General features: G+C 40.8%; 1 protein-coding gene across 2 annotated transcripts in view; it reads right to left on the bottom strand.

Moving 5' to 3' along the window:
* Nucleotides 1-3238: 3238 nt before the first annotated feature.
* The window catches only part of ACSL3 (acyl-CoA synthetase long-chain family member 3), a 43304-nt gene continuing 19670 nt past the window's right edge, over nt 3239-26872 (bottom strand). The window contains exons 5-15 of one of the 2 annotated variants that reach the window (XM_018573542.1): nt 26459-26489; nt 24429-24553; nt 23347-23470; nt 21376-21447; nt 18746-18885; nt 16992-17164; nt 15969-16043; nt 12737-12928; nt 9414-9528; nt 5077-5234; nt 3239-3764 (exon numbers count right to left, since the gene is read on the bottom strand). In XM_018573542.1, coding sequence (XP_018429044.1) covers nt 3607-3764; nt 5077-5234; nt 9414-9528; nt 12737-12928; nt 15969-16043; nt 16992-17164; nt 18746-18885; nt 21376-21447; nt 23347-23470; nt 24429-24553; nt 26459-26489 — 1363 coding nt within the window. In that variant the 3' untranslated portion in view covers nt 3239-3606. Of the gene's footprint in view, nt 3765-5076; nt 5235-9413; nt 9529-12736; nt 12929-15968; nt 16044-16991; nt 17165-18745; nt 18886-21375; nt 21448-23346; nt 23471-24428; nt 24580-26458; nt 26490-26872 lie in introns of both variants that reach the window. The other variant, XM_018573543.1, reaches the window with a different exon arrangement.

The following is a 26872-nucleotide window of genomic DNA, read 5'->3' as shown; positions in this document are numbered from 1 at the left end:
TGCAACTGATTGCACAGATAAACCTTAAATTGTAAAAGGTAAATGAAAATTGCATTAGCTGGTCTTGGTCCCATAAAACCTAGACAGCATATCCAGATGCACTTTGAGAGATTGATGTAATTGTGCTGTCTCCTCCTTGGCTCTTTCAAAAACTCAGTATTCCCTGACCCTGTTAATGTTTAAATATATTGTAATACATGCACAATCCAGCAGAAAAGACTTAATGCTGTCATTAATTGAGACCAAAGCAGCAGAAATATTTGCTCACGTATGACATGATAAATGGGACCTCTACTGGTTTTTGGCCCATTTTTATACAGTCGTAGAGGTGAGGAAAAGTACTTATTTCAGATTGCCTAAAATAAATACATGAATCCAGTCCAGAGATATAACATTATAAACACAAATATAATGCCTGCTAACATACATTACTGACAACATTCAAACGCTGACAGATAACACGTGCATTTCCCTATTGCAAACATCAGTGAAAAAAATAAGTATTCGAGGATATAGAGGTTAATGAAAGAGCTTTCCCTCCGTAGCTGAGGAGACAACCTGATGACTTCAATCTCATAACATGCATCTGGAAGACCAAAAGCTGCCTAGTCTGTCTCCGACTAGGAAGTGCTGATCCAGTCCTATTTCTATTCGCCTTCAGAATGTAAGAGTTATGCTGCACAATCTGTTACATTTTTGGTTATATTGCCCCCTCCAGCTGCTATGGGACTGCATCAATTACTTCTAGCCTTCTAGACTATTAATCCAGTTTAAAGTGGACATTTCTACCTTCTACATAACTGCTGGCTTAAGACTCACCCTATATCATACAAGCATGAACTCATTAACTATGCATATGCTTCGATTCCATAGGTATGAGACAAGTAAACAATATTGGCAGGTTATAGATGAATAAATAAATGCCCCTTTCACAATCTGGCATTCCCCCTGTAGCACTGAGCGTACAGAGCTCATCTAACACAACAGACTGATAAACATTATGTGGATAAGCGTCACATGAGTGTCCACATGGAACAAAAAAAACATTGTTTTCCAAAAGCACACGCAATACTAAAGATAAAAATGAATTTAGATACAATGTACAGCAAACGATTCTTGTTCAAACAGGTCCAGAGCAAGAGGAGTAATGACCAAGAACATGGTGTTCTTGCAGGGTGGCAAATTGATGAATCTTCTCAGGGTCACAGTACTGCCAAGGAAGTGGCACAGTGCTGGAGACGTATATAACCTGCACTTAGCTCTACGATAAATATGGCTGAAATGCACACACAGCATGGGCCAGCATCTGCCCAGCACCATTTTCTGCTGCGTGCTGAGATGCTGCAATTCTGTGTATGCATAACACGCAGGGTGTACTATCAAGGAAAATGCAGTCTATATGCATGGGATAATGAACATATACAGTTTGCTTTAAGCAATAGGATGACCAAACAAATCAATTTGCCAATGTAAAGAGCTATCGGTGACTAATGAAGGCTTCATATTAATGTTCTTGTCAACTTGCAGTTCTCTAAAGTGTATTAATTTATTTAAAGCAGCAGTCCACAGACAACAAGACAAAGGGAAAGAGGTTTGATCTATCTTGTACACAGTATGCAGATACATGTAGTGTGATGAAAGGAAAAACATTCGCGCATCTTGTATGGAAACAGAGGGTTCCCATTACCTGTAACAAACTTTAATTGAATGGAGCTAGCATTGGACTTTGGTTACATTTCCTTCCCTGCGGCTGACCACTAACGAAAACCAACTTGTACTTTTATAAAAGTAACTGGATTTCGTTCACTTTAAGAGTTTTGTCGGTTATATCTGAAATGCTATCAAATCAAAATGAGTAGCGTCAGTAATGGACTACAACAGTTGAATATTTACAACATACAAGGCTGTGTTGAACCTAATTTGTCAGCAATAACCTTGTTAACGGGATTAAACGTACACAACCGTGAATCCACATTCATTAAAAGTACCAATATGTTGTATAATAATGCTGTGACATGACGGCCACATCCATTAGTACACGTGGTCATCGAACCGATACATTGGTTGGGACAGCCACTAAACATGTAGATCATTAAAATTCTGCCATGTGTAGGTCCATCTGTAGTGGTTGAGTAACCTGATCTCATGGTGTATGGCTCCTTTTGACTACAGCAAGCTGTCATGAAGTGGTCAGGTCATCTACATTCAAAATTACATGGTGCAGTTAGAATAGGGTGAGACATTTCAGCAAATGTCAATAGATTTGGGCAGATGATTTCTTCTGCTCTTTATATAAACTACTAAGCTACTTGTTCACATTAATACAGTATTAAAATGGCTCTTGAAGTATTACATATCGACCACGTAAAAGCTATGACTTGTGGATAAGGTAGGACTAAACCTTTGAAGGACATGTAAGGCAGGTGGATATGACACAAGTCTCCTTTTGATACTGCTAGTGTGAAACTGGCCATACACATTACAATCTCTGGACAATCTCCTTCAGGTATACCAGCAACTGTGTAGTTTGATGGCCTGCTTTAATATTACATTTAACATAATGAAGGGAATTCATCAAAACTAGAGCAAACTGAATCTGGAGCAGCTGTCTGTGGCAACCAATCAGCTTCTCTCATTTTCAAATCTTAACTGCACAAATTGAAGAGAGAAACTGATTGGTTGCCATGCACGGCTGCTCCAGATATTGTCTGCTCCAGTTTTGATAAATTCCCCCCTCTGTATATACAATAAAATAGTGCATCTCACTACACCGTTGTTGGCAAAGGAGACCGCACAATAAGACTGTCATGTGTGTAGCCAGTTTCAGTCAAGCCAGTTGACAAAGATCAGTTTTCTAATCTTACACATAGGACTTTTGCTGAAATAAAAAGAATCACACGCCAATTAAACTGTTTCATGTTAAAATCATGAAACGTTTTCCTATTGAATGGATAAGATTCCTTTGTCCTCATTTTTGTTTCTTCCAGCAACCTTGTCTGACCCCCAGTGTGCAAGGTCCTACTCTCCAACCATCTCTATGTCTGGAGCAGCTAATAAAACAATTGTGATACGAGTATTGGCTTCAAGGAGGTGTTGCATGTAAATGACATGAACAAAGGAGAACATAAAATGGAACATAGTGGCTGCTGCTTTAAACAAGGGCACCTCTGAATACTACCTCTGTTCCAGGGTGATTTGGAAAGATGGACATCTGGAAGGAAAGATTCACAGAGGTAGATTTCTCAATTTCATAGAATTCCACAGCAGAGACTGCTTTAGTTCAGGCATTCTGAAAAACCATTCGTTACAGGAGCACTACTAGGGTGCACAGGGGAAATCAAAAGTACGGTTATATGACAGCCTTAAATACTGGAATCTGCAGAGTACCCCACTATCTGCTAAAACAAATGGACACAAGTCTTTTCAATGTAAATGTAATTTTCCCTGTGGTTTGGTAACAAGTTCAATGTAGGTTATATTCAAGCTTTTCCATTGATCTCAGGTCCCAGCTGTAGGACGGCTGCTGGTCCCATCTGCTGCAGCCAGGTCTGCAAGCACTACAGGAAGTGACTAGTTGTTCTGAAAGGGGCAAAAAGGTCCTGGGCTTTATTTCCCCCCATACATCCTCTCTATGTCATCCTGATAATGACTTTTCAGCTCCTTGCGCTTCAATTTAAAGGCATCAGTCACCAATCCAGTCTCAGGAGTCCAAGGCTCAGCAACAAGGCGAATCTTTGCTGGGATCTCAAACTTCTCAAGGGTGGCTGCAAGAAATTAATTTACATACAATGATAAAAACACATTTATTTACAGTGCATAATGTTGAACAAAAAACGGCTAAATACACAGAGGAAATACCCATATAGGTGTTGTAGGATTTGCATTTCTGTCCCTTAAGTCCCAAGATTTACACAGGCTTATTAGACTGTATAGATCATTCTGGCAGTGCAGGGGGATCTGATCACTCTGCTTCAGTAACCACTTACAGATCTTATCCCACCCTCATCCTGTGTGTGAGTGGCCAGTGAAGGACAAGCAGCAGACTAACTCATCTCGTCACCCTCACAGTCACATGCAGCACACCTCATTGCCTTCATGTGCTATCTCGTCATATACCAGCCCGAGCTCTGCTGCAAAGGTGAAATGTAGGTACTCACGCTATTTGCATTAAAAAAAATATACATTTAATATTTTATTAATGAATACAACAGCTGCATTATTGTGTCTCTTTAATATCTGCTTAACATTAAGATTTAAATAATGTTTCATTTTGATGTATCGCAGTTTGCTCTGAGTTTAGCTCAGTATAATGGTACTTACTCACAAATACTGTACCACTACAGAATGCACATGATGGTCATACGGGTTAGTACATTTCAATAAATCCAGGCTAAAAGAAAATGAAGGTGATTGCTATGGGCAATACCCTAACAAAGTTCCTACTTTAGGTTCCATATTGTCCCCTTGTCCATCTGTAGATCCTGATACCAGGAAGAGTGGGGCTTTGTTGTCTGTGTAGAGATCATATAAATGCAGCCTAGGGACCTGCAGATACTGTGATATTTATAGGAAAATTAAAAGGAGGTGCAGTCAGCAGTGACAGGAGAGGCGAATTTATTAATTGTGGTACAAAGAATGTTATTCATGTAATTCTTTGTTCTAAATGCAATATATAATGTGTTGGATGCAGCACAAGGCATCTTTGCCCTGGACTAGGAGAGCATTTCTATGGAGCCTAGAATGTGCACGGGGGAGTAATGGATTCCTCTTTCTTTAATGGGATCGAAAGGGTACTCTCACATCCTAGAGGTGGAAAGAGCCATAGGAGACTGCTACAGCAGGAGGCTTTGGGGATTTTAGGCACCGTGGAAGAATTTGAGGCACTTCACTGGGTAAGCCGTGTGTATTACAATATTAACCACCACAAAATACAGCTTGGTGTGAATAAGCCACGGGTTCCAGTTGGTTCATTAACTAGACTGAAGAGCTCCAAAATTCCTCAATAATGCAGTAATGTATGTAATAAGGAAGTCAGTTTGACTCTGCACAGATCCTAGGGAAGTAATATCTGCTTACCTGCTGCAGGAGATTCTGCCAACACTCTAAGGACTTCCTTTTCCATTGTTGGATTATTGCACAAAGACTCAAAGCTTCCTAGCACTCTGTTCTGCTCAGCTATCATCAAGAGCTCCTTCTGGTTTGGCACCACAAAGCCGATTACATAAGACTGATCACTGAAAAGGAAGAACGTGTCTGTAAATGAAAAGGACCAGTAATCCTATATCCATCTATAAATAAATAGTGGGTATATAAGCCAACATCCTAGAAAGGGGCGAAACACAATACACTTTGCAAACTAACAGAAATTAGTCAGAACCTGCAAAGAGTAGAAAGATAATGCAATGTTAACATGTGAACAGAGCCCAGTTCTGGAGAATTACAGTGTGGAAATAACCCAGACATAAACTCAATGGAAATTATGACTGCTTGTGAGTAATGACCAACCAGCTTGTTAAAAATGATCATTGGGACAAAAAAAACAAAAACTTTAAGCTGTATATATACACAATATTATGGTTTCTAACTGGAATCTACCCCAAAATGTATTTTCTTCTACCAGTCTCCTGGATAATGATATTTTAAGCCAGATGTTTGCAACGAATGATACACTAACCAGGTCAAAAAAAATACAATAGAAAAACGTAACAGATGCTTTTAACAAGATTAGAAAATAACCAATTATTTCCACAATATTCATTGTTTTCCTACAATGAAAAGGTGAAGGGTAGACCATTAAAGTGACACAAAACTCAGAAGTTAAAAGGAGAACTATGGGCTGAATGAATTACACTCATCCTCATAGTTAGAGCCGACATGTGACATTGAAACTGTCACAGGTCGGCTATATTGAATCGCCGCTCGCCCACTTCCCGATCATCTACCTACCTGCAGAGAGCAGTGACAATCAGTCTCAGTTCCTCATAGGGATTCCCCCCTCCCCTCTCCGATCCTCCAACGCTGACTGGAGGAACAGACTTGGGTGCCCATACACTTTACATCCATCGCAAGACCGTAGTCTTGCGATGGTTGTAAAGTAATTTAAAAAAACATACGATCTGCCCATCTTGGACAGGCAGATCGGGCTTGCGATGACCGCAATGCTGAACGGGCAGTGTGTGCGTGCGCACACAGGCCCGTTCGGCATTTGTCTCCCGGTTATCATTCAGACCAGCCGAAAATCGTAAGAATTTCGGCTGGTTTTCTAGCATGCTCCTTAGACAAAAGATGTGCGACCGTACAGTAGAAACAGTTGCACATCTTCATTCACACTGCACGTGCAGTGTATGGGCACCTTAAAGCTTTTCACTAAACAAGCAGCATCTACATATTGGCTAAGCTGGCAAGAAGATTGTGGTGTGTCTTGGTACTCTGGTGAATGGAGGAAAGGATGGGCAGATGTCTAAACCTGCCGATGTTCTCAGTGAGACATCTGCTTCTATATGGTCAGACCAGATGGCTCATCTATAAACAGGAGGAAACCTTGAGAAAAGTGGAGATGTGGCCCCTAGCAACCGGATTCCTCATATTTTTCCATGAAGGCAAGGTGAAACCACAAGTATGGACAATGGCTCCTGGTTTTTAAATTGGCTTAATGGAGACCTTCAAAACTGCACTGCAATGCTTCTAAAAACAAGTGTCAACACAGGTAAAAATGCATGCTATAGTATATGATCTTTTAAACAAATCTGGTGTTATGGAGCCACATATGAGAATGCTAGAGAATCATCATGGTTTAGTGCTGCTCAAAACCTCCCAGTTTCCCCACCATTTGGTATTGGAGGTTAGGTGCGTCCAAAAGCTCCTATTTCATAATGGATTGACAAGCTAGAATGAGCAAGTGGCAGGACTTGGCACTGCCATGTGGAGAGCCACTAAGTGTGCAGAAAAAAAATACCCTGTCCAGAGAAGGACTGCACAGACAGAGCAGTATTCCTACATGTTGACTGTGTGCTGACAAGGGAAGCGACATAAAAGGTCACAGTCACAGCAGTGATGGGTCTTGTGAGTTCTCCGATACAACCAGAGCGAGTCACTAAGCTGCTGATACACTTCTCACCCAGCACTGTGTGAGGAGTCTTCTCCCAGACAGAAGACGGGAAGTATACAAGCAGCTTGCTGCCAGACATTGTGGAAGTCGTGACAGAGTGCACGGAAGCCGTCACTGCAATGTGAATGTCAGTTCAAGTTATAATTTGGCTTCAATCTGTTTAACCATCCAAGCTATTGTCCTTCCAATAACTTGGCAATATCTGATCACTTTTTAGCAACATTCTATTGCACAAAGTTGCCTATTCTGCACAAAACCATTTCAGAGTTTTTAAAGAGTTTTCCTAGGTTCATTCTCTGACATTTAAGTCTATAATCTATTAAATTTGTCCCATTAACAATTTTATTAATTACGATTAATCCATTTTCCCACTTTGGATAATGTATTAAAAAGACAGGCAGCTCTAAACAAGGGGTCTGAAAGTTAGAAAAAAGTTTATTAAAAGGATTATTACATGTCGTCTAAAGAGTAACTTTCCCTCCTAACGGATAACTGTAGCCCATACTGCCCGAGCCTCTCACCTTAAAGCGGAACTACATCCTCCTATCTTACGGCCAAGGAAGCTGCCATCTTAGCCTCTATTTGGATTGCGGTTGCCATGATGGCGCACATGTGATCAGCTGTGACACCATCCATTTGAGGACTTGAAAGATTGGTTGCACACTGGCAACCTTGACAGTTGGCATGCCATAAAAGTAACTGCTTTGGAATACATCAAATTGGTGGGTCAAATTGCCCTTTAACAGGAGGTTGGGGTGAACATGTACTATATTCATATTAGAAAAAAAATAACATGTCACCGTATCAGAACTTCTAAAGTCACCCCCATAACAGAACTCAAGGCTCCCCTGTGTTATTAAAACACAGCCACTTTTTGACAATCAGATGTAGATAAGACTTTCTGTTCATTGTGACACACCAACATCATGTTATGTCTACTTCCTACATGAAGCATTTTTTGTTTTTGTTAATTAAAGGAGAACTATGAGATGAGTGATTTCCACTCATCTCTTAGTTCTAGCCGACCTGTGACAATGAGACTGTCACAGGTCGGCTCAGTAGATCGGGAGGTGAGCGAACACATACCGGGTTAGCTCACATGTCGATCCTGTCTTGGCTCTCTGCCGTGACAGGGGGAGGGGCTGGATTCCCCTCTCCCCGCTCCGATCTGCCAGCGCTGACTGGCGGAACAGACGGGGCGGGTACAGCTGGCTCTGCCTCTAGATAGGCAGAGCCAGCTGTCACTCACACAGCTGGGCGGATCCCGACGTCTAAGTCGGGATCCGCTCCGGCGTCTCAGTATACCGCGAGCTACTGAGCTTAGGGTAACGGGAGGACGCTAGTTTGTGTCCTCCCGTTACCCTAAGGAGAACTATGGGGAAAAACACTGACCCCATAGTTCTCCTTTAAACATTTACAAAATGAATTCCATACTCTGCTACTCCATTATTTACTTTAATATTTTCATTCCATATGCCCTGGTCTTAATAAAAAGGGATGAAGAAAATGTAGCCTCTTCCAGACATGTGACTGGGTACGGCCGCCCCCCAGGAAGGTGCCGCCCTAGGCAAACGCCTACTTTGCCTCGCGGTAAATACGCCCGACTGGGTCTTAAAAGCTGAACTCTAGGCACATATAAAAGGCAACATTAAAGGAGAAGTATTGGGAGAGTAAAACATACTCTTCCCAAGACTTACAGTCGATGTGGGTCATCTCAGATCACGGTCTCCTCCCTGCAGAGGAGAGACTGTCAGTCACCGCTCCCCCCCAGGAATTCCTCCACTCCTCCCTGTTCCTCCAGTGCTCACTGGATTGACAGACAGAGGAGGGGGTGGGCCCACATGGCTCTAGGGAGACAGAGCCAGCTGTCAATCAGGCAGCCGGGTGTATCAGAAAATACGATCCTTCCCGGCTGCAGCAGATAGTAGGAAGTAGCCCACTATATGCTGACTTTGGGTCATAGAAATACATTAGTGACTACATTAGTGACCCAAAAGAAAAGTAAAACCAGAAAAAAAAAAAAGTTTGGCTTTCATGCTCTTTAAATACAACTCATTAATAAGAATCATATCTCTCTCTCTGTCTCTCTATTTACTTCATCTGTGTATTTAGCTGCTTAACTTGTGTTTAGCGTTAACTGGTACCCCTATTGTGCAATAGGCAATCTGAGTCTCTACATATCACCCCTGCACTGCTAGCTATATATCTGCATACAATATTAGTCTTACAAAAATAGGAATGCTAAGCGAACATTTAGCAGCTCCAGAGAACAAATAAATTTGGCAGGTTAGGTGGTTGCACTTACCTGTTTGCATATGCACAGATGTTATCTACAATGGGGAGGTTCTTCAAGGCAGCTTCCACTTTCCCAAGTGAAACATATTCCCCTGCTTGGAGCTTCACCAGGTCTTTCTTCCGGTCTAAAGAACAGGATTAGGACAATATTACATTTGAGCAACACTATAATGCTGCTGTAATAAGAAGACCAAGAATATATTAGGAATGTATATTTTATCAACTTAGACCAAGATTAATAAAACTCTTGGATATATCCAATGTGGGAGCAAAAGCTGAGAGATATTACAGGTTCATTAATTTGAGACGGAAATAAGTGCTATATAAACTTTCACTGTATTGTACAATGAGATCACTACTAAATATGACAAATACTGCCCAAACCAGCCTTACATTGATATAAAGCCCATAAGAAGATTACATTATTGTACTCTAATGCATACATTAAACAATGGTTACCTGGCAATTATACCCAATAAAGGCATTACTTGGATCAAAACTGAACTTAGTCCATGAATGTACAGGCTTTATATGCATTACAAGTTATTGCTTTATATTGGTGCATCTCATAAACTAGGTCCCTGTACATCCCGACTTCCAATCCTATCGTCTAGCTGGGACTCTGAAGAGCTACTGCTCCCCACAAGGTTCACCTGTCAAGAGGAAGTGAGACCGACTAGAAGGAAGTCACCTAGAATGGAGCTACAAGGATCTCCCACTTGGTGTCCCCATGGTAGCCTCCTTCTGATGGACAGAAAACAGAAGAGGCGATGACCTGACGTAAATTTATTAAGTCTCGGTTTCCTGCCCCTTGCAGGCAGGCAGTTTCTCCAGTGTGCTGTAATGGTAGGAAGTATAAAACAATGTATTCTTTTGCCTTCAAACAATATTTTGCCTCTTTTCAATGTTAACAGTTAAGATTCATATTTTCCAACCTGAAAATAAATTGTAAACGGCAGGTGTGTAGACCCAGATGTCAACAATAGTCCACACAATTTAGGAAGCCATTGTGTAAGCGCAAGGCATTTGTCACAATATGTGATTGGGGCCCTTTTTGGGGGTTTAATAACCTTTGTGATTAAATAGAAAAGAAGCTTTTTTTTTTTTTTGACCATTGATTAAACAAATATGTGTTCCATCTGGACTCTCTAATTACGTCGATTAGTGGGAACCATTTGGTCTTTGGTAGCTCCTACATTCTGCCTTTACCCATCTACACAATCTTGCTTCATAGCATTAAAAGCCATAACTTTTTATTTTGCATCTGATAGAGCAGGAAATAGTTACAACCTCTGTCAAGTTTGTATTGCCATTTGTGGCCCTATTGGGGAGATTTCGCCTTCCTCCCGTCAGGACAGGAAGTGATCTCTCCAATATGGACAACAACATAAAACACATTTTTAGTAAACAAAGAAACTATTACACTTGACAATGTTTTTATTGCTGTCAATGACTACCTGTCTCGGTGATGCCCAGTGTCCCATTGGTTGCAAAGTAATCACAGACTGGAAGTGAAGGAAAATCTCAGACAGAAATAAAAAACCTGGCAAAAAATGTAACTCTTCCCCAATCTATCCAAAAACAAAAGAAAAAAAAATATCTGGAGTTGTGCTTCCAGACACAGAATTTGTTTGAAAACCGATCGGCATGAAACAATGTCTTAACTGAAAGCATCTGTAATTTTGGCCATCCATCCAAGTAAAACACATCTCTGATAGTAGCAGGACTCTGATTTAAGGTGCAACTGAAGCCAAAACTTTTTTTCCTTAATAGCCGTGGATTTCATTTCGGAGTGGAGAGAACTCGCCGGTCAGGTTTTTTATTTAAATTGCTGTTTGTGTCTCTGTTAATGACATTCACCCTCTATGTCCTGGGGACCCTCATCATTGAAAGTGAAAGAAAATCCAGAATTTTGTGTTGTCACCAGAACAGGAACAGATGGAAAATAATTCCAATGGGGACACTACTTCTGGGGACCCTGCGGACCACCAGGATTTCCCTCCCTTCCCTAACAAAGTAAAAGGGAAATCTCCCCAATGTGGGACAGAAGGCAAAAGAGCTGACCGGGATTATAACCAGCCTGTGGCTTCAGTTCTACTTTAGCATAACTTCCTGGGTGACTGGACAGCAGTGATGGTGGACATTCACTGTCCAATGAAGAAGTTGGAGGTGACCTAAGAAGCTGAAGTGCTGAACCAGAAAGATGAGTCAAGAACTACGTGAGTCACCTAACAGTACAGTGAGAAAAATATGTGTAAATAAGATTGGCTGAAGAGAATTACAAATCCTCTGGCTGGTAAAACAGTAAACATACATGTATTTCAGATGTGTATTTAGCTTCTTGTCTGGACTTTTACTGTAAGCATAACAGCTGCAAAGAGGGGAAACACAAGAGCTTAGTAACTCTGGGTCAGAGTGGTAAATAGACACTTCTGTTAGTAAACGACCAGTACGACCTACAAATTATACGAATCATCTACCATTATCAAAGTACTAAAGAGCTGTTAGATTATAGGAGAAATTTGCTTTACTTCTTTGGGAGTACATAGACTACTGGGAAGCCTAATAAGTTAACAGGCATTGAAGAGTAACTTTGGAAATGGTACCTTAAACATTTCCGCAAATAACCAATAGTAATAGTAATAAGCCAGCAGTTAATATTTCATGCAGAAACAAAAGAAAATTACCTCTTTGACGAAAGAGGCAATATCATTTTCCTTTACCAACTTCAGGGTATCAGGGTAAGGCAAGTGGTGGCAATACAGCCGTTTAAAGAATTAAAATGTCCCAGTATATCCTAACAAACTGCAGTCTGCCTACTACAGATCTAAACTGCGTCTGCAGAACAGTATGAAGTAAGGCGAGCCATAGACAGGCAGATGTCTCCCCAATAAAGATGGACAGAGATATATACAAGGCTATGGCTTGATGTATCGCAACCTGCCACTGTGTCTTGTTCAATGGACTGAGAGGATCAACACCTTGCTCATCTTTCCTCACTGACTGAGTAGAGAAAGGATTTGTCAGGTCACACAAACTCTGGATACATCAGATGCAATAAGGGAAGTTATTGTAGGTGCTCAGTAAAGCTAATGGTAACTATGGCTCTTCTACTGAAAAATTAAAAAATACTACATGGGTATGACACAACGGGTACATTGTACATTCTCTAGTAATTCTTATCCTCACTGCAGTTGCTGGTTTACAAAAAAAAAAAAGAAGAAAAACCCTTTAACCCAGTATCCCAGCATTGGGAGTCCCTTCCATAGATCTCGCTCTTTGTCACAGACCTATTTTTCAATGAAGGTCACATTCAGGAGCTCCTGTTCTTACCAATGATTTTTAAGCAGCCATCAGGGTGGAATTCGCCAATATCCCCAGTACAAAACCAGCGCTGACCATTTTTATCCACACAATAGTCCTCCTTTGTCTTCCGCTCATTCTTGTAATACCCCATTGTAACATTAGGTCCACCAATCAAGATCTCCCCTCTGGGACACGGCATATCAGTATTAAAGTAACCCCCTGTGTAAGAGATCAGTCAACGTGTCAGGCAACATAAATCACGAGAGTATCAATCAACATGAAACAAAAATATCAAATTCTTACCACTTTAACATGCAATTATTCCCAGAAAGATTAATCCTCACACATTGAAAAACTGCTGACCCCAATCATGAGAAAATACATGTAGGAATAACATGACATGTCACACAGGAACTGAGCTTATCATGATCTTCAAAAGTCATTTCCTGCCAAAAAATCTTTCACTGAAATCATAAATGTTTACGAGAATGTATGATATGTAACTACAGTGTCCATAGTCTTGAATCACCCTGCCCTCCATCAAGCTGTCATTTAGTATAGAGCTCTTCACTTAATGAAAACAATGAAATCTATAGACATTTATTGAAATGAAGAATATTTTTTTATTATCTAGGGAGGTAAAATGCATGTCCCACAATTGTTTTATACAAGCTTGACATAACAAAACAAAGCCAGACAATTAGCACTGTGCAGTAGATGGCATTGATTATTCACTTTGTTGTATGCATCTTGGAACACTTTTGATTTCCACATTACACACAACAGGAAATGCTCAAAGTTGTTAGTCTACAGCAATCTACAACTGGCAATGGAATGTTCACATAAACACATGCTTGCATCTGTGTATGGCCGAGTGTCAACGGTAGAACCCACTGTGGACACAAAACTTGGCTACCAGCAAAATATAAGAATCATTACCAGGCATAGTGGACAAGACCTAGTATACGCATGGAGGATTAAAACAGCTCCTTAAAGTACAATACTACAGCAGGGCTCAAAACTTCCACTCGCCCCCTTGCAAATTGCGAGTGAAAACTGTGTGGGGGGCGAGTGGAAATTAAGCTACTGTCACGGACAGAGACAGCTATGGTGCTCGTCCAGCCACAGAACGGATGAGCAACTCCTCAGAGCGCAGGAGCTGACTAGGGGAAGCGTCCTGGCTGCTTGGAAACTCTTCGCACATGCTCAGTGCAAGCTCTCTTTCTCTGGGCAACCCAGCCGTGGCTCTGGAACGTGAACTTTCTGCTGTGACAGGAAGTAAACTCTGCAGATGTTAGAGCAGTGATTAACCCCTACTGTGCCACAGGATCTATACAGTTTTGAATGTGTATGGTGACACAAATGTATTGATTAATGTGAGCAAGTGTGTATATGTAATGCCCCGTGTGTTTTGCTGTGTGTAATGCCCTGTGTGTATGTGCAATGCCCTATTGTTTCTGCTGTGTATGCTCAGTGTGTTGTGCTGTGTGTGTTTGTGTAATAGCCCGGTATTGGTCCAGCAAGAAAATTATTAATTTGTTCCAAGGTACACTCGGTACATCTGTGCACAAGAAGGATAGGATGAAGTGGGGTCAGGCAGGGCAACTCGTGGCAAGTAACTTTTAAGGCCTGGCTAGTAGCTCAGGAGCTGAAATTTTGAGCCCCGCTACAGTATAGTATTATATTTGTCAAACATAGCTAGAATTTAAAATGTGACCAATAAGGTGAAATACTATCACACTAAAATAAAGCATTTTCATGCCTTGTCATTGATGTCACAATGTCTCTGAACGGAAATATCAGTAAAGCAAACAACTGCTAGTCTATTATGAGCAGATAAAGGCAAGAATCAAATGTATTTCTGCACAAGTGCAAGTGTTTATATATCTTTTACAGTCCCCAATATCTTCCCATAAAAGGATCCTTGTAAAACAATGCTGTCACTATAGGACATTCAGTACATATACAGGCAATCTGCACACTGCTGATGCATGCAAGAAAACTTGCCAGGACTTAAACTCAAATAAAGCCTCCATATAAAAAGTAAATTATATATTTATGGTGTGTGAGAGAAAGGCAGATATTTACACCAGAAGACCAGGACTGAGAACAAAGACATCAAAGTTGCCTTTTGCCTCAACTGGCTGTCTTGAACCACATGAGGTGGGCAATGGACAGTAGCTTGGCTAAAGTAACGTTAGAATGTCTTGCAGTTTGTGCTCTGTCACAACAGCGATTACATGTGTGCACCACAGTATATATCAGGTGTACCTAAATGGCAGACCACAGTCCGAATAGTGGTTCTGTTTGAACTACGATGAACTTCATGCACTGGGTTAGGAGTGGCTCACAGTGGATACACCAGCTTGTACTGCAGTTGCACTGCAGTTGCTGGTGTTGTACTGCAGTTGCTGGTGTGAATGTAGCCTAAATGGCAGACCACGGTATGGACACAGATTGTGTGATTGCTCTGTCTGGGCCGCAATCTGGACATCTGCTGGACATCTTACTCACTGGACCTCCTGGAATTTTTATTCAGCACCCCTGGTGTACATCATTTATGGCTCCTGACACTGCCTATCTTTACACTATAATGTCTTTCAACTGAAACACAAAAGTGTGAACGGTCTTAACTACCAAAAACGTTTCTAATGCAGGTATCCCTGTTAAATATCACAGTAAGGTTCAAACAGCTTGATCATGGACCATCCCAAACATGCGAGTAGAGCATGAAAGACCAGCAACACAATGAATAAGTCAACCTGCACTCTTCCCTTCTATCAGCAAGCACTCTGTGCACCCTTCTGTTCAATTACAGTGCTGCTTCTTCTCTCAGACTGAATCCTGGTGTTTAGGAAACTACAGCAGACTAATATAAAGATAGGTACTACTTTAAATATATCTAAAGATTTTTTTTCATGAGTACATAGCGGAGTTAAATGGGAGCATTTAATATCTAACTACAATTTTTAAAGTTGCACAGGTATGTGGAACAGACAAGTCTTCCTAGTACCCAGTCCTGGTCTGCAGGTATGCATTTTTCTACATTGTACTGTTGATAGGGTAGAATGCAAGCAAACCGCTTGGTGTTTTGGATACATTAGTGTTGTGCTTTTAAAGGTCAATAATCATATACAATACTAAAAGGTGACTAAAGTTATGGAGTAATGTGTTGTTGGTCACATATTAGTAGACGGTTTCTAATTCTTATCCAAATGCTACATATTTGCAAGTGCAATCTTAATGGGACTTCATTTACCTTCTTCCCAGTTCTTGAGTTTTATCTCAGAGCACACCAAAGGTGCTCCTACTCTGCCGGTACTGTAGTCACACACTGAAAGACAGAGTAGACATAGGTGGGTATACTGCACACAAACAAAAACCCCCACATACAAATAATGCATATATACCACAATTTATCTTAGATTTGCCTATATTAATCATATTAAACAAAGTTATGAAACATAAACAAGGTTATTAAACATTCTTCAGTGGGCTTTCTAATTTACCAGTAGATTGTCCTAACCACCTTTAGATCATTCAGGGGCTGAACTCCCAACACTTGTCTGTGTTCAAAATGAATGCATGAAAATGCATTAAAAGCCAAAATTCCATTATTTCATTCATTCTGGTGCACATCTATGTGGTGTGGTTTAATGCACTCTAAAAGGGAAACCGTATGGACCCACCCAGTCACACTGAAGTGCGAGTCTTACAATGCAGAAGTGGGGCTTAAGACCATCCAATCCGGTGCATTGCATTAGCGTGGGTTGCATTCATTCATTTTAATAGGCTCATATTACACCAGGAGACCCCCCCCCCCCAAAAAAAAGCACATGCGTATTTTTTTTCTTAATGCACTGCATTGTACATGGTATTACTGCGCTATGTGGGGTTTTTCTCAATGAAAATAAATGGCACTGCAACACATGCCTTGGGGTAACATGCACTCGCAATGCATAAGTATGACACCAGACTAAAATATTAAAAATTATGCTTTTACAGTCTCCCTTCCTAGTGTTTATTGCTGCATGTTGGTGCTGCAGAGCAAAGCAGCATGTGGCTTATGATTTTATGTCATCATGTGTAGTAGCAGAACTCTATTTGCATTTTTAGAGTACCTCATGATGCATGCTAGAGAACCAACTTAGACACAGAAAATGATGAGATGGCTAATAAATAATACCAGATGGGTCCCTGGCATTTCAAGCATCTGATAAATCCTTATGGTTTCCTTGCAAAGTGGTCATTTTGGAACTCTTGTGCCATGGTCCACACTTACTTTCAGTAATGGTGCCAGCACCACATGTCTCCGTTAGTCCATAGCCCTGTCCTACTGGACAGCAGAAGCAGATATTCATAAAGCGCTGTGTGGCAGCAGAGAGAGGAGCACCGCCAGACAGCAGGACCCTCAAATTCCCTCCTAGAAGCTTTCGCACTTTCCAGAATACAACCCTAGAAGGCAGTAATGAGAAATGTCAGTTAGCTTTTTTTTCTTCGTTGTCAACCGCTAGATCGAACTAAAAACTGTTAATTTCTTTCTTTGTACTATGTTCTCTATTTTACCAAACAAACATCCCTTATAACATAGTGCTGACCAAAATAATAACCAATTTCATGGCATGTCTACATCACAGTGCATCATACTTTTCAGTAGATATCAAAAGTATGTGTTATACTGAAGTGGTTTGTACAAAAACACTGACAGTTTAAAAAGGGGTAGTCCACCTTTGGGACCATATTTAGGGTATAACATGAACCATGGTCACATTCTGCAAACCTCCCATCATTCAAACTGCCACCCCTTCCTGAAATCCCATCTGTCACCAATGACAGAGGCACTTGTAGATATCAATGGAGCACAAGTGTGGTGACATCGCTGCAATTGTAGTCAATTAATTACTTCCTCTAGCTCAATAATGGTTGGTCCATACTTCTGTACAGACCTGGGGTTAGGGGGAAGATACTACAGGAGCCTGTGCATTGCACCCACAATGCACTGATCACAGCTGCAATGCTCTGCAGGCGTGAATGGGAAAAATTACTAAATCCACTTTTTTCCCTTTTATCAAAGTGGGTGCATTTATAATTTTTTTTCCCTGAGAATTTGAGACGTTACTAATCTACACAACACAAAAATATAATTTCACAAAGCCTAGTCCTGGGGAAGCTGCATCTACCCTGGAGGTCACTTCTCCTCTGTGCTATTACATAATGCTACAGGCAGCTAGGAGAGGACATTGCACCGTATGTTTTGGAAATCCAGATGCAACTGAAAGAGTACATATTGCCATTCATTTCATGACTTGATACAAAGCCATTAGCAGACCCAGACTGAGATAATCCACTTCCCTAAAATGCAGACAAGGACTCCTAAACAGTCACGCCACATTGTCCCTCCCCGTGGCCTCATCTTACTTGCTCTGCAACGAACAGCCTTCCAAGATTACTTCCTGCAATATACTTTTCACTACAGTCCTTAAAGGAGAATTATGAGGAGAGTGATTTTTACTCAGCCTCATAATCTGAGCTGACCTGTGACAATGAAACGGTCACAGGTCGGCTCAATAGATCGGGAAGTGAGCGAACACATACACCGGCGCTTGCTCACTTCTCGATCCTGTGCCGGCAGAGAGCCGTGACAGGGGAGGGACTGGATTCCCCCCTCCCCTGTCCGATCCTCCAGCGCTGACTGGCGGAACGGACGGGGGCGGGTACAGCTGGCTCTGCCTCTAGATAGTTTGTGTCCTCCCGTTACCCTTAGGAGAACTATGGGGAAAAGCCCAGACCCCATAGTTCTAATTTAACAGAATTCAAGAAGAATGTGTAATATGCATTTGATATAAAAATTTCCATATTCAAATTATAATTTTTGTTTGCTGATGCATTACTTCATATTTATGAAAAGTAAGCATGCTTAAGAAGTGTCTACGTGGACACTAAGACTGAATACAGGTATTTCCAGTAAGAGCACGCAATGTCATAGGAAGTCATATAATGTAGGTGCATTGAAAAACAGAGAAGAGGCTGGTGTACCTGTCACACAGGGGGGTGCTGTACCCTCGGGAGATCTGCTTCATTTTGTAGTTGTAGGCAAGAGAGAAGAGACCTTTCTGAATCGCACTCATGCTGGCTACTTTACTCATAACATTCTTATAAATACGATCCATAATTTCCTACAAGGAGAAATAACATTTATGTAAACAAAAAAACAATTAACATTCCACAAAGAGAAATTCACACTATTTATGTTGTTTTCCTATGAAATCCAGTCAAAGAAAACAGTGTGCTGGAAAACATGCTGACTTAACATATTAATCAAATTAAAAGTTTACTAAAAACTTTTTAAATTTGTACTTTGAGCACTTATTGCTTCTTAAAGTGCATTTCTAGGCCCAACATTTTTTTTTTTTTTTATAGTTTTGGTAGACTGAACAAGGGTGAAATCTACTGACATGTTTAAACCGCAGGGTTTCAGTTGTGTGGGTCACAATTGGGGAGATTCATGTTTCTATTTTTAGTGGTGACCATTGTTACCCAGAGAGAAAGCAAGTAGAAATAAAAAATTTTTAGAGTTGTCCCGAGAACAAGAGGTAAGGGGAAATCTTCCATTGGGAACATATGCTCCTGGGACAAATGTCTAAAAAATTCCATTGACTTTAGGAGATTCTCTTCCTGTTTTGTCCCTAGGACAAGCAAAGGGAAATTTTCCCAATGGTACACGGATATCTAAAAAAAATATCCTGGCAGGGTTTTAACCCTTAAAGTGACATTTAACCCTCAGATTTTTTAACATAAAACAATACTGTCATGTGTGCCTTACTGTAATCCATGGTTGTTTCCCTTCTCTTTGCTGCTCTTCCTTTTAAATCTGTATCTGTTCTCATGCTGGGCAGAACTTCTGTTTTGCAGCAGACTGCCTTGTCTCTGAAATGGATACATGGTGTCTGTGTGAAGGTTCACAAGCTGAGCCAGCACTACAGGAAGAGGCACTCAGCTGCAAAGGGAAGTTCTCCCCCAGCATGAGAAGAGATAAGGATTTAAAAGGAAGAGCAGTAAAGAGAAGGGAAACTACCATGGATTACAGTAAGGCACACATTACAGTATTGGTTTACGATAGGGTTAAAAAAATCTGAGGGTTTAATGTCACTTTAACTACTCGATCCAAAATGAACAAAGGTTTTGGCTATAGACACACTAATGCTGAAGTGCTCATGTGCTCTCCCTATGCAGGTTCACTTTAATGCGGGCCCCCTCTGATCTTTTTTTTCACACTCCTTTAGGAAACCCTTTGTAGGCTCCCAGTCTATCTAGTCAGGGATTACACAGAGCTAAGAACATTCTCCCTGCCTCTATGTGACAACACAGAGTACCCGAGTTGGCACATGTGTCCAAGGGGAACAAATCATATGCTACCCATACCTACAAGGTGCAGGTATGCCACTTTGCTTCTCGAGTAAACTCCTACAAGAACAAAGGATATATTCAAAATTTATTGTTTTTAATTGATGTGATTTAGACAAATATTAGACAGGAAGGACTCCTCAAAAGGATAGCGAACCGAGAAGCGTTTGGGAATTGTTAACGACTTGCTCGGGCGCTTGTAGACAAAATCATCATATGATCTCCGATCTGTTCCCTGTGTCCTTCAATGAACGGGAGAGAAATATCAGTATCAATCACTATCCAACATTACATTGGCACATGATCGTTAGCCAATCAGGCACAATCTCTGGAACTCACGGATGTTAGAACAAACCTTGGAACCCACAGCATACAAGGAAGCACGAATTATAGAAAATAGGACATTGTGCAGATTAGGCCTTCAACCTACCACCCATAATCAATGTATGCATTTATTATGTATTAATAAAAAATAAATATTTTCAAGCCCAACAAATACAAGTGCCTGAATCTCTCTTTATATAGGCTTCATGCAATGCACTGTACAACAGAACAGCACTGTAAGCCAATATGAGCTCTACAACACTGCACAATGCTGACTGGAGTGATGACTTTACCAGTAGCTGAGAAGAGAGACCTTGAGCAATATGCATTGCTTTACAGCAGTGGAGAAAAGTCAAGGTTATAAAACACAGCTATGCTGTTTAACCAAGATCGGTGGAACAGTCAAAAATCCTTTGGCATGCAAAACACAACATAAATGTATTTGAACTGTATTAGGTGTCTGGTTGAAATTTAGCTGTAATGACCAAAAATGACAATTTCATGGTTCAGGAGGCCAGAGGACACTGGCAAAGCCAAGAACTGGCTGCACAGATAAAGAGATCTGGCAAGTCAGCAGGGCTATTTTGACTGCATTTTGTTTTTGAGTTCGCTTTTATGAAATGAGCACAAAAGCATTCCAGATTTAAACTGCTCATGCCTGTAGTGCTGAATTGGTTTGATTTCTTTTTAAAGGCATGGTTAGTGTGTGAAAGAAGGAGGCAAAAGATCTACTCAATAAGAAAACATCTGATGAATGCACAGCAGACCCATCAATCAGCCCAGAGGTTTGCAGGAAACGGGTGTAAATATTTGTACCTGCATCTCTTCACACATTGTGCTACGAATCTGAACACTGAGTCAGTATAACGTCAGGGCTGCCAGTTTACAGTAATGACACGAGGGGGTGATGATCTTTTTCTATTTGAAAACCAACTTACTGGGACAGCTGCCATCAGGGTGGGCTGAAGCTCTGATGCGTCACCTTTGCTTCCTTTCTTGATTTTAGTGGACTGAAAGGCAAAAAAAAATCTCATAAGTAACATTTGCACAAGTGGAGGCATTTATAAAAGAAAGTATGACAGATGCTGAGCATGAAGAAAATACAAGTCGACAAGGTACAGAATTGGTTTGCGTCATCTCTATACACTATGGTCTTTTCCTAAAGTTATATACAGAACATGTAGTAAGTCATTGCTCATGTGATCAGCCATCAAACAACATTCCTCTTGCCGTGTCTTAGATTCACAGCAAAACACAAGTCTGCGTCTTGTGTAACAAAGAACTCAATGTTCCTGGACCATTCTATAGATTCTTACCAAAGACTGAGCCAAATACAGAAATGTACGCTGCTATGCTGTGATAGGGCCTCCTATTACAAATACAATGCTCCCCAAGGCACTCAATGCTCAGAGGAATTAAGGCACAACACAGAAACAGGAGACATGAAAGAGTGATAACAGATGAGGCTGTCTTATTCATGTATTTTTATACACATCATATGAATTCTTTAAAAACGATTCACAATGGTGTTTTGGAAAATCACTATAATCAGAAAGGAGTCAAAAGCAGATGAAGGGAATCAGAAGATTAAAAGATACATTTGGCAACGTTTGGCTGCACCGGCCTTGCTTGTGAAACTTTCCTTCACATCCTTATACAGTGCCTATAATAGAAGGATCCAGAACAACAACTGTCAACATACCCAATAGGCAGCAGGCAGAGTTGATTTCTTGAGGGAGAACACCACCACACCAACATTTCAAGAACCCTAAGGGATGTTATTATGTATTCAAGTGAAAGACTTGTTTGTGGATAAAGATCACCATATTGGCAGGATATTGATCCATATATTACAGGGATCCAGAATTAAAAATTGTCATGGTACCCAATATGAAGCCGAGACGCTACGTCTAATGAGATAGATCCTGAAGATCCAGTGCATTTTATTCTCCATATGAATGACATGGATCCCAATTAATACAAGAAATCCTTACCTACACATCTGATCAATGCTGTCAGAATAACCATTCCAAAATATTAAAAACATTCATACACACCCACTACATAAGATTGGTGTAGGGAACTAATTTCTGTTTGTGACATTGAAGATCTGACAAAGTCCCTCCATGATCAGAACAAAAAATGCAGTTCTACTTCATACCCTTGGCTACCGTTATGCTACTCAGATCCATACAATGGCCTGATGAGCAAATCCTGAATCTTTACACTTTTCTAAAACAGATTTTTGACCTTTATGATATTATGCTTATTTTATTTTTTTTAGAAATGTTGGAAATACAGAAGAGCCTCCTTTTTCTTCCCACCATTGCCTTCTCTCCCTCACCCATTCCCTACCTTGATCCTTTCCTTCCCTCTCACACCCCCTCCTACTAAAACCCCTACCTACAAGTTGACCCGTGCAGACACCCCAAGATCTCATGAACCTGTAAGACATAACTGAAACCCTATTTATAGCCACTTCATTCTCACAACTGAATGCGCTTCTTCCCATCCACAACCAGAGATGGCACACTACCATGGGTTCCTTGAAGTATTCCATAAGAAATTGTACTTTTTTTAATACATAAAAATGTTCTTAGGAGGAGTTACTGCAGATAAAAAACTGGGATGGATAAATGATTTGGCATTCAGAAGCGAGTCTGTCGTATCCAGGAGACAGCTTAATTGACAACAACTAGAGAGAACCTCAAACGTTAGGCACCAGCTGTAAATTTTAAAGAGCATTGGCGACCTGGGATTCGTTCAGCAATGCAGATAAAGTCAAACATTTATTCTTCAGGCTCCATCAATGAATGGATCGATATGGACACTCCTATCTTGGATCAACCAACCCCAAAGGCATCTAAAAAGTTCCATAAAATGCCTCCTGAAATAACGAAGCAACTTACCTGATCTGAAAGAGTTTGCGGTGAGGAATAGCCCACTCCACATCCACGAGACAGGCACACCAACTCTGCGCTCAGCTCCAACACATGTGCCAAAGGTAAGTAGCCAATGTACGTGTCTGTCTCGCTTTAATATGAAAGAACAAGTTTATTGGTACACTGAAATATGTAACCTTGCCACAACATATCATGATACAAGTAAAAAGTCATAAGTCACCCAGGGAGAAAGTGAGAGGAAATATCCAACTGGGTCAAAGACAACCAAAACCTAAAAGGAGGTTCCGATCCATTGCTATACGCAATGTTTTATTTCTCTCTGTGTCCTGACTAATGTAGGGAATTGTTTACAAGCTGGTTATATATGGCTCCACAAACTTCGACTGAAAAATCGAAAGAGCCAGGTGAAACAAAATTGTTGGCTTTTTAGCAGCCAAGCTCCTACGACTGCTTAAACACAATAGCTGACAGGGAGTGGTTTCTCCATTCACATGGTTAACGTAGATAGAGAAAGCATTTCATCTCTCATTTAGACTGTGTATAGTCAGCTTTACTTCCTGTCTTGGTACCACTGTAGCTGAAACAGGAAGTGAAGAAAATCTTCCCTAAGGGATTTAGCCACAATTAAAACCTTACTCTAGCAGTCCTTACTCTTCCCTAGGCTACTTCAATACGATATAGAAAAAAAAAAGTCTTGGCTGGAGCTCCACTATAAAATAGTTCACAGAGGTCAATATTTCATCCAGTGGACAGCAATGTCCCATTGAGTAAGGACACCTATATCCATCATTTCATTCTAAAGTATCCACTAGATGTTGGTGCACACAAAAAGGAGTTCACATAACAGTTTTATGAATGCTGTGGGGCATACAACATATACATCTATTACAAATTCTGAGATACTAAGACTACAGACTGTCAAGAATCTGCTCCAGTTTTGATAAACTCCACTCAATGTGGTTTTTTTTTCCTCTGGGGTGTAGTCCAAATAAGAACATGTTTGTACCCTGGTATTGTGAACAAAATATTAGCTGGACAAAACACTGGAATATATCAGTAAGGTACTTGTTGAGCTGTTGCTGTCATACCCAAGGTTTGATATCCTTTGTGCCATGCCAGTTATGCCAGCAATGATATTGCTGTGAGAGATCATCACTCCTTTGGGGATGCCTGTAGATCCACTTGTGTACATAATCACAGCGATGTCGTTTGCCTTCGGAGAGGAACAATTCTGGTTTGCTGTGAGACAAAAAACAAATGTCAATATAAATGTGTTTGAAAGGAGTGCATTTTTTTTTTTTAGGTTGACGATAGTAGAAGAATGAATGACCACTGTCATGAAGACAGAAATTGATGGGAAATTTGAAAATTTGGAGTTTTCAACAGACCATGATTATAGGATAAATCTTCCAGATGGATGTCATGTTCCAGAGACAACTAATTTTACTTTAAAGAGGTTTCTTCTCACTTCCTGTTGCGTGTATATGAACTTTTAAGGCCAATGAGGGCTTAAAGGAGAACTATGGGGTAACTCCCCACACCCCCATAGTTCTCTTTAGGGTCATGGGAGGACATATACTAATGTCCTCCTGTGACGCAAAACTCCGTATACAGCGGGCTATTGCCCGCTATATGCCGAGAGCGCCGCAGCCGGATTCCCAAAAATACTGTCGAGTTCCATCCCACTGGCTGATTGAGGCAGAGCCGCCTTTGCCCGCCCCTCCCCCATCCATCCCTCCAGTCAGCGCTGGAGGATCGGAGAGGGGAGAATCCCTGCAGGGTAGATGATCGGGAAGTGAGCGAGTAGCGGTATGTGTTCTGTCACTTCCCGATCAATAGAGTCGACGTGTAACAGTTTCAATGTCGCATGTCCGCTCTAACTATGGGGATGAGTTTAAATCAATCACCTCATAGTTCTCCTTTAATATCAACACCTAACAGTATTCTTCTACAGATTAGCAGATGGGAAAACAGGAGTTAGAAAATGCTGCTCCAAGTTTCATATTAAATGTATTTAGCTCTGATCAGCACCAGCAACTTTATCTTAATTATAAACTTTGTTACATAAACTAACCTGCTATTCATGATCAGTGGAAGTGCAGATCTATTAAAAAGAAGCCAGGCAGCACAAAATTTAAGAGGAATACAAGAGGAAATTTTATTTATCACTTATGTTTTGTCTAGACAGAATTGTTGATTATCAGTTGCTGTTCTTCCAGCTCTACAGATGTCTGTTGTCTGAACTAAATTAAAAGGAATCAGGTACTGTTTTCATATCCGCATGAGATGCGTAAAGGGATCCAAAAAGCCAGACAACAATCTTCAGAGAGTTTTGAAGTCTACACAACTTTAAGATCATATACATGATTAAAAGAAACCTACACAGACTGGAAATACTTTGGCAGGCACTGCCGAGTTCTTCTGAAAATGCTGGATGCCTAGTTATCATGCCAGGCAGCCATGATGGCATTTGTTCCAGCTGACATTGGGCAGGTGTGCAGCCACTGAAGTCAGAACACCTACTCTGTATACATGGTTTTGGGTCGGTGACTCCAAGTACTGAAACCATTACATCAGCATTACAGGCAGGCAACTTGCATTTGCAGGGGAGGTCAACACCTGCTGACACTTTTCCCAGTACAAGTTTTCTTTCAAATGCTTGTATGTCGTGCAATTTAAACATAGGGAAATACTGTATAGCTATCCTGCAGCCACTACATACAAGCTCACACTGCTCCGTCTTTACCTAGCACAAAATGTACCGGATCCCCAGAGATTAGCCCAAGATAGATACAGATACCACCCTGAGCATCGCTAACTATGGGAACAAGTGTAGTAAGCGTGTCAGACACCAGCTGAAGCTGGGAACTATAATAGTGAATGAGTTGATCAGGGTTATGAAATGTGTACCAGATGTATGGGCCTTGAGACTACAACATCTGTTCACATGGAACAAGGATTCTCCAACACCATAATAAAAAGGGGGATGGGTGGGATGTACCCAGTTCATCACTTGCTGAAAGGATTCTAGGTTTCCTGCTGTGCAAGGAAGCTTATCAGGATATCCTGATTAACTTCTTTGGAGTTAACTCTTTAAAGCACTCAGGACAGCAAGGACTGATTTGGGCGGTTTTCTTTTTTTGCTTGCCCTGGAAGGAAAAAAATGTTGATTAAGGTAAAATTAGAAGGCAAAAAAACGACTTTGTATCCTCAGTGTTGCTTGTGTTGAGAGTGTTCCTTCCTGAACAAGTATCAATGAATATTTCCATTTATGGGACATGAATACCAAAGCTACAACAGGATCCATGGTGCCACCCATCACTACATAGCCAATGATTAGTGGAATTTGGTATGCAAAGGTGCAGAATATACTTTTACTACCTGCCTGATATAGACACAGGGCAATGATGGAGACTATAGGTTGTTTGACCAGTCATCTTACTAAATATGTTCACTTTACTTATGCATGAAAGTCTCAATCCCACTGCTTGATTAATGCCAACAATGGATGAGGATAAGGCCACCTAGGACC

This window comes from Nanorana parkeri, unplaced genomic scaffold (assembly GCF_000935625.1).
Source record: "Nanorana parkeri isolate BGI_ZX_2015 unplaced genomic scaffold, ASM93562v1 scaffold2420, whole genome shotgun sequence".
Classification (NCBI taxonomy): Eukaryota; Metazoa; Chordata; class Amphibia; order Anura; family Dicroglossidae; genus Nanorana; species Nanorana parkeri.
The sequence above is the reverse complement of the archived record's forward strand: the minus strand, read 5'-3'. Positions and strand labels throughout refer to the sequence as shown.